At 39.6% G+C, this 17,675-nt stretch overlaps 1 protein-coding gene across 9 annotated transcripts in view; it reads left to right on the forward strand.

Annotated features, from left to right (window-relative positions):
* Positions 1–17,675, forward strand: part of ikzf4 (IKAROS family zinc finger 4) — a 267,594-nt gene that overhangs the window by 201,601 nt on the left and 48,318 nt on the right. For 8 of the 9 annotated variants that reach the window (XM_087985435.1, XM_087985438.1, XM_087985439.1 and 5 more), the window contains 2 exons: positions 3,453–3,713; positions 7,850–8,017. In XM_087985435.1, coding sequence (XP_087841561.1) covers positions 3,453–3,713; positions 7,850–8,017 — 429 coding nt within the window. The remainder of the gene's footprint in view (positions 1–3,452; positions 3,714–7,849; positions 8,018–17,675) is intronic. The other variant, XM_087985441.1, reaches the window with a different exon arrangement.

Consider the following 17,675-nt stretch of genomic DNA (forward strand, 5'->3'; position numbering starts at 1 on the left):
TTTAAGATCCAATTGGATGCTAAATCAGAGACATTCAGCCATTCTGAATAGTTGAGCTGAAAGTTGTTCTTTACCAGTAATTACCTTAATTTAAAACTAACTTTCGAGTTTTTCCGTGCTTACCTCAGGAGCTGTGGTAGTATTTTGCCAGGTCAGAATTTTGACCATGTGTTCAGTACATCAACTTTCTGTACTAATTTATTGAATGCTGCCTTGATCTGTATGTTAAAACAGTGAAACAAATGCACTGCACTGTGTAAACTTTCCAATAAGTCGGTATTGTATAAAACTAAGATTAGTTTCTTCAATCAGATAGTTCAAGTATAAGGTGCATTTTGAAATACTGAACTTTTATGATTGCGTAAGAAACACAGAAACCCAAATTGATTTTTTCATGTTGAGTTTCTGTAATATTTTCCAAACTAGCAAGGTCTAACAAAAAACTTGCTCAACTTAGCGTAAATGGGCCTGTGTTTTCAGATATGGTATACAGAAGGGACGATGTTTGAAGTTCAAAAATGTATTGTACAGTGTGTTCTGTGCTCCTCCTTCAGAACCTCCCAATAGCAAAAGGGAAATAGGCAGCTGAGTTGCCGTAGGATCAACTTGGAGTACTTTCTGTCTTGAAAAACATTACTAAAGCTAACTTGCCACTTAGTTGCCTTTTAGCCCTCAAAACAGTGTGTGCCCAGTGGAAAGAACAAGATTTAACATTGGCATGGTCTTGCCCAGTGACTGCAGTACTGGGTCTATACACAGCTTGATGTAGCACAAAACCACACAAAACAGAAGGTTCCAGATTAGACACTCAGTCTATGCCACGTGGTGAAATTGACAGTAGGTTTGCAAGCCTTTGTGCTGCTGGGCTGAGTGGGATAAAACCACCCATGACCCCTGCTCCAGGCACTCCTAGATGGTGCCTGAGCTCAGCTGTGGGATTCATTTTGTTTCATCCCCTTAATATCTTCCTTAATTGTCCCTTTGAATCTTTTTTTTGTCAAATAAAATCCAATTAACTTTGCATTTACCATCCAAGCTCTCACGTGAATAGCCACTTGAACAAGGCATAGCCCATGACTCTAAAACCATAACCCAGGAAATGCTGGCGCCTTCTCAAGACGAGCAAATTGAAAAGAAGCAAAAAGAGAGAAATAGATGGAGACAAGAAATATGACCTGCATTTTAAATGGCAATTTTTTTTTTGCTTGTTATCTTTGAGAGTTCCAGTTGGTTCTCAGTCGGCATTTACTGCAGTACCAGAGTGGTGTGCTACCATGGCAAATGCACACGTTGCCATGACAGTTTTTGAATTGGACATTTTAATGCGCAAAGTATAAAGTCTTTTTTCATTCAGACTGATTTTGCATTCATAGAACTGAAAGGCCAAGGATTGTGGGAATTGTACTGCAGGATTGGTTTGTTGATTTTCAGTTGGTATCCTGCTTGACTTGGACTCTGGTACAATGACAATTGCATGGCTACATTTCATCCACAATAATATAATTTTAATTTTAGAGTTGAATCTTCTGCAGTGTCATCTTTTCATTTAAACTGAATGAATATGTGAATTTAATCCCTGAATTTTAAATTGAAAAGCTCTCCTAGATAGCTGGAAAGATGTGTAAATTCTGACAGCTTGCATTTTTGTTTCTCTGTTAGAAATTTAGTATTGTCATGCATGTAATTTTATTAACGGACTCACTGCTTGTAGTATTTGGCAGTGAACCTTCAAGTTTGAAGGAAAGATAAATTTCTCGTAGTAGGTAATATTTTAACTTGAAAACAGCTTCTATCTTAACTTTAAACCTTTTTTGTTAACTCATTGAATTTAAAGAAGCCTTTTTTTATATTATCAAATTTTGTTGGGGATGAGAATAAGGCTATTAATTGTATTGCTTGGTTACTCTTGAGATCTTAATCTCAGGAGTTTCTGGACTGCCATCCGAATGTTCTAAAGCCTTCAACAAGTGTCTCCAATGGCAGGTAGTGGGACTGAAAAGGGAATGGCGTTTTTCTGCAAGCCCATGTTTTTCCATGACTAGGTAGGAGTAGCCATGATAGCTACTGTAGAGAAGACAGTACTCCAAACTGGCCAGTTTCCTGGTTGAAAGAAAAATGTTGATGGTAAATGGCAACTCTAGGAAACAGAGTTCTTCTCAACAATTTGACCATTAATGGTTCATTTCCAAACCTTTGGGTTATTGCTAATGGTTCATGTCTCAAATTTCTCTTGGAGGTGAAGTGCTACTGTTCCTTCCAGGAACTAGCTTTCAGCAGAATCCAGATTGCAGGAGTGGAAGTCTCCAGTGTCCTCTTGTGTGACAGGATGTTTGAGCGGTTTTAACTATTTCTTAGGAGGGAGAAGTCCAGAGTATAAAAATATTCCAAACTTTTTTTTAAACAGCGATGGTTTTGTGGATAATTCACCCTGCTGCTTATTTGGGGTAGTATACAGGGAGTGTAAAGTTGCAAGTTTCTGTACTATAAATGTCATGAGTGCTGCAGCACGTTACAGGGCACCAGAGGTGGGGGGTGGGAGGGGGAGGGGGAGGTGGAATAAAAGGTCTAGTTTCCCAGCAGTGATGTACTTTTACCAGAACAAAAATAAAAATAGTACTGCACTAAAAATGTATAAATTAAATCAAATGCTTAGATTGCTAAAAAGTAGCACACATCTTGTGTACATTTCCTCTTCTTTTTATTTACAGAGGAAAGAGTTCACTGGTAAGCTATTTGGAAGAAGATGACATGGGAAAATAAGAGGGTTTTTTTCAAAGTGGCTTTATTTAACTGTTGTGCATGTTTTTCTGTGTGTTTAGTTATCCTGAGTCTTCTCTTAATCACAGCGATTGCTCCCTTGTTTCTGTTATCGTAGCTGTGCTGCAGTTTGTCTGCTACTCCAGGTCGTTGTTATCCTATAATTTACCCTTGACTGCTCTTCAAGAGCCCAATTCTGTCCATTACCAAATGTACTCTTTGAGTGGATCTTCTGTATATTTTATTCTAATTATTGCTTCATTCCAGGGAATGGTTTTCTACAACTGGTGTTATATCTAATGCTGTTATCAAATAACTTGAATGAGCAAAATGACTTGAGTGGTGTGTGTGTGTTTTGATGTATTTGTAATTTTATTTATACATCTATGTACATTGTGTGCTCATAAGCTGAAGGACAACAGTGCTGTAGAATTGGATAGCTCCCCCCAGCCCCCCAAAAAAAACTGTATGCAAGTGACCTCCCAAATGAGGTTTGACATGGGTCATCTAAAATATTGAGTCACCTCTTGCTTCAACCTTACGAATGTTTCGCTAAGGATGCTCCGTGAGGGTTCATAAAATTTAGTTGCTGCACACCAGTTTGCCCCCTGGCCTGTCTTGAACAACGCCCCATACCTGGTGTCTAGCCCTGTCGTCTTATGGCTCCATCTGACATTTCTGATGTTCATTTGCAGCCAACTCCATCAAGGTTGAGATGTACAGCGATCAAGAGGCAGGGAGGCTTCTGACACAGGAGGATGGCGCTAGTGATAAAGATGAAGCAGTCATTGTGGATGTGTCTTTTTCGGACCCGCTAGGATTCTTTGAGGGCACGGGGCAGGGACCTCATTCTCCTGGAGGGATTCGCCTTCCTAATGGAAAACTGAAGTGTGATCTATGCGGAATGGTCTGCATCGGACCGAATGTTCTTATGGTACATAAGAGGAGCCATACTGGTAAGTATGCTTACACAAGTAAGGCAATGGAGTGGCATGTAGTGGGGCTTAAAGTCTCTGTCTGTGGTGGTAGTTGTTGAAATTCGTTTGTGATTGATTTGCCATGACGTTTGGCCAGTTATTTGTATTCCTTGGATCTTGTGGTTATAGGAGCAGACTAATGGAACTGTAGTGTCCACACCACTTTGAGGAATGTAGAACTCAGCTTGGATATATTTTAGGAGTCCTTCAGAAACTGTTCTTGGAGCTTATTCTGAAACTGTTCTTGGAACTTTTTGTTTGTTCTTTTACACTTCCATTTTCTCGTTTTCTCTCTCAACCTAGCATAGCAACAACATATCTGCAAAGCCAAAAATGTAGCCAGTTTCAGCATATTATTATATAAAATCACACTAAGCTGGCACTGTATTTGCTAAAACCCAGTGAACGTTTTGGGTGGAAAATGAAAGTATTGCACTGATGTATCAGGCTGATTCTTCTTTGCGGATTTAAAAGTGCGTTAAAGCAGTGAGCTTTGTCCTTCTTCAAACCTGCACTATATCAGACCAGTGTGTGCCAGGCGCACAATCCTTTTCCCAGTATTGATGTCTCTCAGCATGAGCACAACATTTACTCGTAAAAGTTGCATTTGTTTGTATGTTTAAGGCTAGAATGCTGTGTTTGCAGAATGTATGTTTACTGAAATTTGATTTTGATTCGTAATTTTTAATCTGTGTTGTGGCAAGAAAGCCGAAAGGGTCTTTCACTGCTTGGTTTCCAATTTACTTTTTAGCTGCTTCTTTTGGTCTTCTCATTTGCTTATTTTTCCTCTGGTTGTATCTAACTGCAACATTAACTGGTTTTTGTAATCATATGTTTATAGATCTGAGTATCAGTTCTGATGATTAAATAGTAATTGATGCTTTTTAATCTGCCTTCTGTTGTCTTTAGTACATTCTGTAAACTGCTTGAGCTGAGCTATAACAGTTAACAAAGTGAGTGTTCGTCCTATAGAAAGTGAGTCTGGGGCATTAATAAGGAGATGACTGATGAATTAAAGAGGTATTTTGTATCAGCCTTCAGTATTGATGATACAAGTAATGTCCCAGACTTAGCTGTAAATTAAGACATGGGAGAGAGGAGCCTGAAAAAAATTAGAATCACCAAGGAAGTGATGCTGAGTAAATTGTTGAGGCTGTGTGCTGACAATCCCCTGGATCCTGACAGGTTTCATCCTAAGGTCACAAAAGAAGTGCTTAGTGACATTGTTGATGCATTGGTTTTAATTTTCCAAAAGTCCCTAGATTTGAGGAACGTTCCACTAGTTGGAAAATAGTGACTGTAACTCTCTTTCTCTCTCCCTGATTTTGTTTTGAGCAAACGAGCTATAGGCCAGTTAGTTTAATATCGGTCATTGGGGAAAATGTTGGAAGCTATTATTAAAGATATTGTAGCATCAAGGTAATCGGGGAGAGTCAATGTGATTTTGTGAAAGGGAAATAATGTTTAACCAGTTTATTGGAGTTCTTGAAATAACATGCTGTGGGCAAAGGGGAAGACGTAATATACTTAGATTTTCAGAAGGCATTTGATAAAGTTCAACAACAAAGATTATTGTGGAAAATAAAAGCTCATGGTATGTGGGGGAGTAACACATTGACCTGGATAGAAGATCAGCTAGCTAACTGGAAACAGAACATGTAAATGAATTTCTTTTTATTTAACAAATGGCGTGTCACAGGGATCAGTGCTGGGGCAATCTATAGAAATGACTTGGATGAAGGGGTGAGAAGCATGGTTGTGAAATTTGCTGATGACACAATGATAGGTAGGCAGGTAAGTTGTGAAGAGGTCATGAAGCTGCAAAGGGATATAGATTGGTTAAGTGAGTAAGCAAAGATCTGGCAAGTTAAGTGTAATGTAAGAAATGTGAAATTATCCATTTTGGCACGAAGAATAGAAAAGCATGTCTAAATGGTGGGATTTTGGAGAGGGAATCTGGATGTTCTTGTGTATGAATATCAAAAGGTTAATATATAGGTATCGCAAGTGATTACAGAAGCTAGTCACAGAATTATTATGGTGTAGAACAAGGCCATTTGGCCTATCATGTCTGTACCATCTCTCCAAATGAGCATCGTAACATTATGCGGTTCTCTTGCCCTTTCCCAAAAACCTTGCATATTAGTTCTCTTTGTACACCCCTCTCATGCCATATTGAATCCTTCGATTAAACCTGTCACCGTCACACTACCAGACAGGACATGCCAGACCAGAACCACAAGCTATGAAAGCGTTTTTGCTTACCTTGCATTTGACATCTTTACAAATCACTTTCAATCTGTTGGCCCTCTCTCCAAGGAAAACAGACCCAACTTCTCCAATTTATCTTGATAACTGAAGTATCTTATCCCCGGAACCATTCTCAAATCACTTCTGCCCTCTCTCCAATGCATTCATGCCCTTCTTAAACAGTGACTCCCGGAACTGTACGCTATACTTGAGCTGAGGTCTAACTCATGTCTTCACACAAATTCTGCATAACCCCTATGCCCTTGTACTCTGCCCCTGTTAATAGTCATGGAATGTCATGGAACTGAATGCAAAAGTAGGAAGCTATGTTTTGATTCCACAGATCGTTGGTGAGACCACATCTGGAGTACTGTATACAGTATTAGTCTCCTTATTTAAGGGTAAATTTAGTTATAAATGTGTTGGAAGATTTACTAAACTAGTATCTGAAGTGGGGGTGGGGAGGTATAAGTTGCCTTCGGAACGGTTGGACAGGCTAGGCTTGTATCCATTGGAAGGAAAAGTGAGGACTGCAGATGCTGGAGAGTCAGTGTTGAAATATATGGCGCTGGAAAAGCACAGCAGGTCAGGCAGTATCTGAGGAGCAGGAGAGTCGACATTTTGGGGCATAATCTCTTCCTGATGAAGAGCTTATACCCCGAAATGTCGACTCTCCTGCTCCTCGGATGCTATCTGACCTGCTGTGCTTTTCCAGCACATACATTTTGACTCTTGTATCCATTGGAGTTTAGAAAACCGAGGAATGATTTCATTCAAAGATACAAGGTCCGAGGGGTCTTGGCAGGTTGCACACGAAAAGGATGTTTCCTTTTGTAGGAGAATCTAGAATTAGGGGTCATTGTTTCAAAATAAAGAGTTGCTAATTTTAGAATGATTTGAGAATTTCTTTCTCTGAATCATGAGTCTTTGGCACTGTCTTCCTCAAAAGGTAGGAACATGGAGTAAACAGATCAGCCATGATCTCACTGAATCGTGGAACAGACTTGAGGGACTGAGTAGTCTACTCTTTATCATTCATATATTTTTCCAGTTTAAGCAGGACAGTCTGAGCAGTGTCATTAAACTGAATATACAGTTAATCATCTTGGTAATAGACAAGACTTATACTTTCAAAGTGATTTAAAAATGATGATTTATATGATAGTCGATTTTGTTGATAAATTAGCTAAAGGTTGGAACTGGTTGTGTCTCGCACATTGTTTGGTCTAGTGACGACCTGGCTCAGTGACTTATGCAGAATTCTTGCCTCAAAAGTTCTGGATTTAACTTCGCTCCAAGACTTAAACGTGAAATCTTGGCTCCGGCACTTGAGAAACTGGCTGCATTGTCAGAGATGCCATTTGGATGAGACTAAACCAAGACTCCATCTGCATCTTCCATTGGTGCAGGAGGATGCTGAATCCATTATTCAAAGAAAAGTAGGGAATTTACCAAGTATTCTGGCAAATTCTTGCTGTTCAACACCACTAAAACTATGAAATGGTCATCCATCTCCTCCGTTATGGCACAGTGCTGTTTATCAAATGGTAATGTTCATTGTATTTCAAAGCAAGTCATTGTACGTGAAACACTTTGGTATGCCAAGAAAAGCATGATAAAGCATTATATGAATACCAATTATTATTTCTGTTTACAATCGTCACTTGTTTCAAAAAGTCAGTTTCATTGCAAATGTCATGTGCATCACCTAGAATTTCAGAAATTGGAAAATCTTGTGTTTTCCAGCACACTCATCTTTGATTTTACTGAATACAAAGAATGCTATGTTGAAAGGCTAATATGTTTTTTAGTTGCTTGTTTTTTTTCTTGCTCTTTGACCTTTCTGTATAATCTTTCCTCTTCAGGTGAACGCCCTTTTCATTGTAACCAGTGTGGCGCCTCATTCACACAGAAAGGAAATCTCCTGCGGCACATCAAATTACACTCTGGGGAGAAGCCTTTTAAATGTCCATTCTGCAATTATGCCTGTCGAAGAAGGGATGCACTCAGCGGACATCTCCGAACGCATGCAGGTTCGTGGGTGGAATTTTGTCAAAAACATGGAGAGAAAAGTGAACTTTTGACACACAAAAAAATTTTAACCTTCCCTTGCACAACAGCTGTTTTAAAGATCTGGGAAGAAATTGAGTAACTAGAACAATGGAATTGGATTTAAGGGAGGAATAATTTGCGCAAAATCAGCTTTGTCTCAATTTTCATTCTGTGAGCAAAGCAAAGGTTTTGAATCAATTTAACCAGAACATGTATCCGATTTATTTACAATTAACAGCATTTCTTTAATTTTTAATATGCAACTTATTATTCTCCTAAAGGTTTCATGTTCTTATTACGCTTCTGTGGATATGCTTATTGTTTCCTGCTTATCCAAAGAGATGAGAAAGATAGTGAGTTTTGAGAAGATTTGTAGCTCAGGTTGAGGTTCTGGATGTAGGTTTGCTCACTGAGCTGGGAGGTTTGTTTTCGGATGTTTCGTCACCATGCTAGGCAATATCATCAGTGAGTCTCCGCATGAAACACTTGTGGTGTGGCCTGCTTTTTATTTGTTTGTTTTGGTTTCCTTGGGTTGGTGATGTCATTTCCTGTTCTTTTTCTCAGGGGGTGGTAAATGGGATCCAAGTCAATGTGTTTGTTGATAGAGTTCCAGTTGAGTCCGACTTTTCAGAATGCAGCTGTGCTGGCTAGAACCTCACGAGATAAAATCAGCTAGGTTACAAATGATACATGCTTTTATTTAAAATTGTGTTGGACAAAAATGTGGTTAGCTTTAAATGTAAGAGACACAAATACTGCACATGCTGGAATCCAAAGTAGACAGGCAGGCGGCTGGAAGAATGCAACGAGCCAGTAAGCATCCGGAGGTAGCGAAGTCGACGTTTCAGATGTAACCCTTCTTGAAAGAAGGGTAACACCCAAAACATTGACTTCATTACCTCCTGATGCTGCCTGGCTTGCTGTGTTCTTCCAACTTTATGCCTGTCAGCTTTAAATGTAAATAATAAATTGTAGATGTGGAGAATAATGGGGAAGGCTTATTTTTATTTTGGTTAAACATGTCCATGGTGAAATAAAAGTTCTTTGATTGAAGCAGTGCGTAACTTCTTCCACTTCAGAGATTGGAAAGCCGCCTTCTTAGGGCTTCCTAAAACACTTCACAATAAACAAAGTACTTGAGAGCTGAATATAGTGCTTCTGCAGATGATGTAGAATCTTACAAGCAGTTTTTTAAATGTTACTTTGCTGTTTCACTTTATTAAATTATTGGTCAACTGAAAAAATAATTGTGTGATTTGGTTACTCAGTTTAGCAGCATCTTTCTGCAACCTATCTGAGTTCCTAAAATATTGCAATTAGTTTCACAGTTGTGTTACTCCTTCTGGTGCAAAATTGTTTTAAGGGAAATAATTTGTGAATATTTGGAATATATTAAGGGAAAGGAGGTTTATTCAGGAATTTAACTTGAAGCAGAAAATGCTGGGGGTGGGGTGTGTGAAAGAATCTGGTCAGGCAACATCTGTGGAAAGAGGAGAAGTGGTAATGTTTTTAATCATTGTCCCCTCTTGAGAATACTGACCTGGAACATTAATTCTGTTTCCCTCTCCACAGATGTAAGCTGATACTTCTGAATAAAAGTGACATTTTCAGCAAAAACGCCTTGCGTTTTGCTGTTTAGAGAGAATACAAAGTTGAAAAGGTCTCAGCTGTCTGAAGATGGTTTGATACTGTAACACCTCTACACCTGTCCAGATAGTACTATTCTGCACAGCTTTCACACTGCATCGCATTGTATTTCTGAGGTTTAAAGGAGGCAACAGAACTTACGTTAATTACTTGGACAAAGGGACTAAGGGTAATTTATCTAAATTTGCTAATTTTTTAAAAAGTTAAATGAGAACGTAAGCTGTGACGAGGGCATAGGCAGCAAGGAGATGTTGACAGGTTAAGGAGTGCACAACAAAATGGCAGATGGAGTATATTGTGGGGAAGTGTGAAGCTGATCATTCTCTTGGTAAGAATAGAAAGCGGAATCTTTTCAAGAAGGCATGATTATTCAGTTATTCATATATGTTCTTCAGACAGTTTGGTGTACTCTTACAAAGAACACAATTAGCATGCAGGTGCAGCAAGCAATGAGGAAGGCAAATGTCAAGTTAGCCTTCATTGCAGGAATAAGAAAACCTTCCTGTAATGGTGCAGGACTTTGGTAAAACCATACTTACGAATACTGTGCATATCTGAAGGATATATTTGCCTCAGAATAAGTTCAATAAAGGTTCTCTAGATGAGTTCTCGGGATGAGAGAGAGTGTTGTCCTGTGATGGAAGGTTGAGTAAATTGGGTCTGTATTATCTGGAGTTCAGAAGAATGAAAGATGATCTCATTGAAATACACAGCGCTGAGAGATTATTTCCCCCTGGCTGGGGAATCTAGAACATTGGTTGGGGCATGGGCACAGTCTCATGATGATAAGGGATTGATCATTTAGGACTAAGAAGAACCTTGTAGGTGCTACATCAATGAGTCCTTTCAAGACTAATATTGACAGATTTTTGATCTTTCAGGGAATCGGGGGACGTGGGAAGGATGTGGGGGGAAAATAGAGTTGAGGTGGTAGATCAGCCATGATCTCATTCAATGGTGGAGGAGGCTTGAGGAGCTGACAGGTCTGTGCCTCTTACTTCATATGTTCTCAACTACTGTTTTCAGGATAAACCAAGTGATTGCAACTGCTGGGTAAGATTGAATGAGTTGGAGTTTCTTCTCAAAAGAGGAGACTTTGTGGTGACCTAATAGATGTTCTATAATAGATGAGTTAGACAGAGTAGACATGGAGAAATGTTTTCACATGTTGGAGAATAAGTACAAGATACATTCTAACATCTTTAATCCAAAGATTGAATATCCAATTTATCTAACACCTTTCATGACCAAAGCTCTCTACAGCCGATTAAGTACTTTTGAAATGGAGTTAGTCATTGATGCAAAATAGGAAATGTGGCCTCCAATTTTTGTATAGCAAATTCTCACAAACAACAATATTAATGTGACTAAATAATCTGTTTTTGCAATATTGATAGAGGGATAACAATTGGCCAGGACACTGGAGATTACTCAAACAAAAACAGGAATTGTTGGAAAGTTGAGTAAGGGTCACTTGACCCAAACCATTAACTCTGATTTCTCTCCAGCGATGCTGCCAAACCTATCCAGCAATTCCTGTTTTTTGTTTCTAATCTACAATATCCGCAGTTCTTTCGGGTTTTTATTTACTGGAGATGGCTTCCATGATCTTGCTTGAGCTCGTGCCGTGGGACCTTTCTGGTCCCCCTGAGAGGGGCTAATCTCGTGTCTTTGAAAGGTCTCCACTTATAAAACACCACCATGGATGGTACAGCATTCCCACAATATGAGAGTCCACCTAGAATTTTGTGCTCAAGTTCTGAATATGGGGTGGACACACAAACCTCTGACTCAGATGTGAATGCTGACAAATGGAAATGAGAAACAACTTTGATTGAAGCGGGAACATAGGAAAGGAGTAGGCCATTCAGCCCTTCGAGCCTGTTCTGTCATTCACTGAGATCATGGCTGATCTGTGGCCTAACTCCATATACTGTGCCTGCTTTTGGCCCATAGCCCTTAATACCTTTTGCTTAACAAAAAAAGATGTAACTCAGATTTAAAATTAAGAACTGATCTAGCATCAACAGCCATTTCTGGAAGAGAGTTCCAAATATCTTACACGTTGTGTAAAAGTGCTTCCTAACATATCTCCTGAATGGTCTGACCCTAATTTTTAGATTTTGCCCCTGAATTTTGGAATTCCCAACCATTGGAAATAGTTTGTTTTTCAAATCTGCTTACAGGGTCCAAGTGAAGTTTAACGAGGGTTTTGTGTAACTGCAGCATAATGTCTGCACCCTAACACTCCAGTCCTTGAGAGGTAAAGGCCAGCAGTCCATTAGCTTTCTTGATTATTTCCTGCACTTGTTTGTGGCATTTTAAAGATCTATGCACCTGAGTCCCACCCCCAAATCTCTTTGGACATCCAGTATATTGAACTTCATACCATCTAGAAACTATCCCGATCTATCCTTTTTGCTCCAAAAGGTATAACCTCACACTTGCTTATATTGAACTCCATCTACCAATTTTGCCCATTCACCACCTCCATTAATATCACTTTGTAATTTTATGCCATCATCTACACTGTCTACAGTGCTGCCTCACTTTGTGTCATCAGCAAATTTGGTTATTTGACTTGTGATGCTGTTATGGAACATGCTGCCCCAGGAAATAATTGAGACAAATGGCTTAAATGCTTTCAAAGGAAACTAGGCGGCTGCATGAGACAAAAGGGAATAGAAAAATGCTGAAAGCTTCAGTTGGAATGGAAGGAAATGCATGTGAAATATAAGCACAACCAAAGACTAGTTGGCCAAATGCCTTAAGTAAAGATGGATAAATCCCCGGGACCTGACCTATTGAGCTCTGTGGGAAGCTAGGAAAGTGACTGCTGGGCTCCTTGCTGAGATATTTGTATCATCGATAGTCACAGGTGAGGTGCTGGAAGACTTGGAGGGTAGTTAACGTGGTGCCACTGTTTAAGAAAGGTGCTAAGGACAAGCCAGGAAACTATAGACCAGTGAGCCTGGCATCAGTGGTGGGCAAGTTGTTGGAGGGAATCCTGAAGGACAGGATTTACATGCATTTGGAAAGGCAAGAACTGATTAGGGACAGTCAACATGGCTTTGTGCACGGGAAATCGTGTCTCATGAACTTGAGTTTTTTTTTTGAAGAAGTAACAAAGAGGACTGATTAGGGCAGAGCAATTGATATGATCTATAAGGACTTCATTAAGGTGTTCGACAAGGTTCCTCATGGTAGACTGGTTTGCAAAGAGTAGATCACACTGAATAGATGGAGAACTAGCCATTTGGACACAGAACTGGATCGAAGGTAGAAGACAGAATGGTGGTGGTGGAGGGTTGTTTTTCAGACAGGAGGCCTGTGATCAAGGTCCGTGCTGGGTCCACTACTTTTCATCATTTATATAAATGGTTTGGATGAAAACATAGGAGGTATGGTTAATAAGTTTGCAGATGACACCAAAATTGGTAGTGTAGTGGACAGCAAAGAAGGTTACCTCAGATTACAACGGGATCTTGATCAGATGGACCAATGGGCCGAAGAGTGGCAGATGGTGTTTAATTTAGATAAACGTGAGGTGCTGCATTTTGGAAAGGCAAATCTTAGCAGGACTTATACACGTAATGGTAAGGTTCTGGGGAGTGTTGCTGAACAAAGAGACCTTGGAGTGCGAGTTCATAGCTCCTTGAAAGTGGAGTCACAGGTGGGTAGGATAGTGAAGAAGGCGTTTGGCATGCTTTCCTTTATTGGTCAGAATATTGAGTATAGGAGTTGGGAGGTCATGTTGCGGCTGTGCAGGACATTGGTTAGGCTACTTTTGGAATTCTGTGAGCAATTCCAGTCTCCTGGCTAGAGGAAGGATGTTGTTGAACTTGAAAGGGTTCAGAAGAGATTTACAAGGATGTTGCCAGGGTTGGAGCTTTTGAACTATAAGGTGAGGCTAAATAGATTGGGGCTATTTTCGCTGGAGCATCAGAGACTAAGGGGTTACCTTATAGAGGCTTATGAAATCATGAGGGGTGAGGATAGGGTAAATAGAAAAGGTTTTTTTCATGGGGTGGGGAAGTCTAAAACTAGGGCATAGATTTAAGTTGAGAGGGGAAAGATTTAAAAGGGACCTAAGGAGCAACCTTTTCACACAGAGAGTGGTGCATGTATGGAATGAGCTGCCAGAGGAAATGGTGGAGACTGGTACATTTAAAAGGCATCTGGATGGGTATATGAATAGGAAGGGTTTAGAGGAATATGTGCCAAATGCTAGGGAATAGGACTAGATTAATTTGGGATATCTGGTCGGCATGGACGACTTGGACCAAAGGGTCTGTTTCTGTGCTGGACATCTCTAGTGTTGGTCTAGTCATGTGCAGGTTAAGTGAAGTATCACATCGGAATTATTTTTAATCTGAGAAGGCAGAGGTTAGTGACGTTTGTAATCAAATGTAATCTTCTATTTTGGCTTTCTTCTATATTGTACTTAAAAGTAAATCTATTCTGTACTTTATACATTAAGACAGAGTCTGGACAGCATATTTGTTCTTTCACTGCCCAAAGCCTACAACAGCTCAAGAGCCAGTAACCATTCTGACCTAATTACAACAACAATTTCATTTCTGTTCAACCATTGGGTTATATCATATTTTCATCTTATTGGGTTTACAAGGTCAAGCTCCAGTTTGTTGAGATAGAGGCCTTTGCTACTAAGTCTAGGAGAAGTCTAAAATCATAACTGGTTCTGAGCTATTTTCTGCAACAAAAAAAGCCAAATTTAATAAACAAATTGTTCTGTGCATTCAAAGTTATTTATCTGTAAACCTGCAGTAGTGTCACAAGTGCTCTTATTCCCTCCTGCAAATATTCTACCACACTACTTTCAGCTGTTTGTCAACTGGAAAAATCAATGAGGCTAAACAGTGCCTCAACTACTTGAAACAAATTTCCAGCTTTAGTCCACCCAATTTTTTTTAAAATGTATTATTTCATAGAATATGTTGCCACTGACAGATGGTATTTATTACCCATCTCCGAATTGCCCTTGAACATGGTGGTGAGTTGCTGCCTTAAAATTACAGCCCATGTAGGTACACCTACAGTCCTGTCAGCAAGGAAGATCTGGGATTTTGACCTGGAGTGATCTAGTTCCAAGTCATGATGGTGAGTGGCTTGGAAAGGAACTTGCAGATGGTGGTGTTTGTATGCATCTGCTGCTCTTCTGCTTGGGTTTGGACAGCATGCGTTTGGAAGAAGCTGACTAGATTTACAAAAATTTACTAACTTGATAACTGGAATGTGTAGGTTGTCTTATGTGCATAAATTTGATAGACTGGAATTAGTTTCACTAAAGTTTGAAGAGTGAGGGGTGATTTGATTGAAGTATACAAGACCCTGAATGGCTTTGTTAAATAGGCATCAAAACGATGTTTCTTCGTGTGGGTGAGTCCAGAACTAGGGGACACTGTTTTAAAATTAGGGGTCACCGTTTTAGATCAGAGATGAGGTTTTTTTTTGAGGGTTGAGGGACTTTGGAACTCTGCCTCAGAAGGTGATGGAGGTCAGGTCATTGAATATTTTAAGGCAAAAGTGGAGAGATTCCTGTTAATCAGGGGAATTGGGGCATGTGAGAATGTGGGAGTCAAAATGCAAACATATCAACCTTATCTTTATCAAATAGGGGAACAGACTTGAATGGCTTACTTCTATTTCAAACGTTTTTACATTGAAGGAGCCTTGTTGTTTGCTGTAGTGCATCTTGCAGATTGTACACACTGCTGCCCCTGTGCACTGGTGGTGAAGGGAGTGAATGTTCAAGGTGCCAATCAAGTAGGCTGCTTTATCTTGGATGTCAGATATGTTTTTTGTACTGATGTGCTGGGCTCCCTCATCATATGACGATTGGAATTTTCACTATTGGTTTTTTTCAGTTGTTCACCACCATTCACGACTGGCAGGACTGCAGAGCTTGCATCTGATCCATAGGTTGCTGGATGGCTTAGCTCTGTCAAAAGCTACTTCACTGTTTGACATGCACGTAATTCTGTGTTGCCATTTCACCAGGCTGACACCTAACTTCTGAAAAGTGACTTTATTGGTGGTTCTTTCTTTGTTCTATATTGCAGTTACACTGAGATACTTCATCAAACCAACCTATAATCTTGCTTTTCCAAGTTTGACATCTGATATGTCCCCAGTCTGCTGTTACATATGGTCTCTATATCAACCAAGACTGAACCATGAAATGCTAACCCCCTTGTTACTTCTTGCAAATCCATAAATGTATTTGTTAACGTGTCTACAAATAAAATAAAACATTTTAATATTATGAATGTTGGACCTTGAAGTAATTTAACACTGCACTCTTGGAATAGCTGGTGCAAGTTACTTTGTGACTTTACTCTTGCACTTTTTCATATATGAACTTAATTACAAGGCTGTGTATTAAAATCACTTTCCAGTGTGTCCATTGTTCTAATATATGTGAAAATTTCTCCATATTGGGGGAAATCTGAGGAGGGAGCTAATAAGTGAAATCCATTGCGAACTTGTTTGAATACATGGAAAATATTACTTTTCAAAGTGCAATGCTTTAAAATAGGTTTTAAATTTGTTATTACTGAGCAAGATCTGATAGACTTGACTTACGAATTAATTACATGTATATTTTCCACAATCGTGTTAGAATCTATACCCTTATCTGATGCTATTCAGACTATCATGCCCACCATAAGCATGTGCTTTTAGTTTTAAACTGTTTTGAACCAATATGGCAAGCAGGTGGAATGATGTCACTGTTGATATAGACCAAACCAAACCCCCTGCAGATATATCTAGGAGATAACCTAGACCCGTCTTATTTAGAGGCACATGTAAGATGTGTTCCAGGTGTAATTGGTCATACTACCTGGCTTTAAGTAAAGCACACTTTGTTCTTATCCCCTGGTTAAAATACAAGCCAAAGAAAGAAGATTTGATTTAATTAACTCTATTGGAAAACTTAAGTGTGCCACAAGAGGGCCCTTCTGTTGTGTTTAACTGTTCAGTATTTAACTATGTGCACCTCGTATCTGTTGAGTGATTAGTTAAGACTGGATAGGGTAACTGAGAAAAAGAACATAAACTGCAGGTAAGCACTAATAAGCATTAGAGCAGATTCATAGAGATGTACAGCATGGCAACAGACCCTTCAGTCTAACTTGTTCATGCCAACTAGATATCCTAAATTAATCTATTCACATTTTCCAGCATTTGGTCCATATTCCTCTAAACCCTTACTGCTCCTCGGATGCTGCCTGAACTGCTGTGCTCTTCCAGCACCACTAATCCAAAATCTGGTTTCCAGCATCTGCAGTCATTGTTTTTTACCTTACTATTGATGTGCCCATCCAGATGCCTTTTAATTGCTGTAACTGTACCAGCCTCTTCCAAATTCTCTGGCAGCTCGTTCCATACACCCACTATCCACTGCGTGAAAACATTGCCCCTTAGGTTCCTTTCATATCTTTACACTCTCACTTTAAACCTATGCCCTCTGGTTTTGGACTCCCCTAACCTGGGAAAACCATCTTGGTCTATTCACCCTGTCCATGCCCTTAATTATTTTATAAACCACTACAAGGTCACCCCTTGGCTTCCAATGCTCCAGGGAAAATAGCCCCAATCTATTCAGCCTACCCTGTAGCTCAAACCCTCCAACCCTAGCAACATTCTTATAAAACTTTTCTGTACCCTTTTAAGTTTAACAATATTCTATAGCTAGGAGACCAGAATTGAACACAGCATTCCAAAAGTGGCTTAACCAATGTCTTGTACAGCCATAACATAACATCCCAACTCCTATACTAAATGCACTGACCAATAAAAGCCAGAGTACCAAATGCCGCCTTCACTACCCTGTTTACTTGTGACTCCACCTTCCAGGAACTATGAAGCTGCACTCCAAGATCACTTTGTTCAGCAACACTTCCTAGGACCTGACCATTAACTGTATAAGTCCTGCCCTGATTTGCCTTACCAAAATGCAACACCTCA

The sequence above is a fragment of the Chiloscyllium plagiosum genome, unplaced genomic scaffold (assembly GCF_037043375.1).
Source record: "Chiloscyllium plagiosum isolate Xiang-an unplaced genomic scaffold, Cpla_swu_hap1 HiC_scaffold_53X, whole genome shotgun sequence".
In the NCBI taxonomy this organism is placed as follows: Eukaryota; Metazoa; Chordata; class Chondrichthyes; order Orectolobiformes; family Hemiscylliidae; genus Chiloscyllium; species Chiloscyllium plagiosum.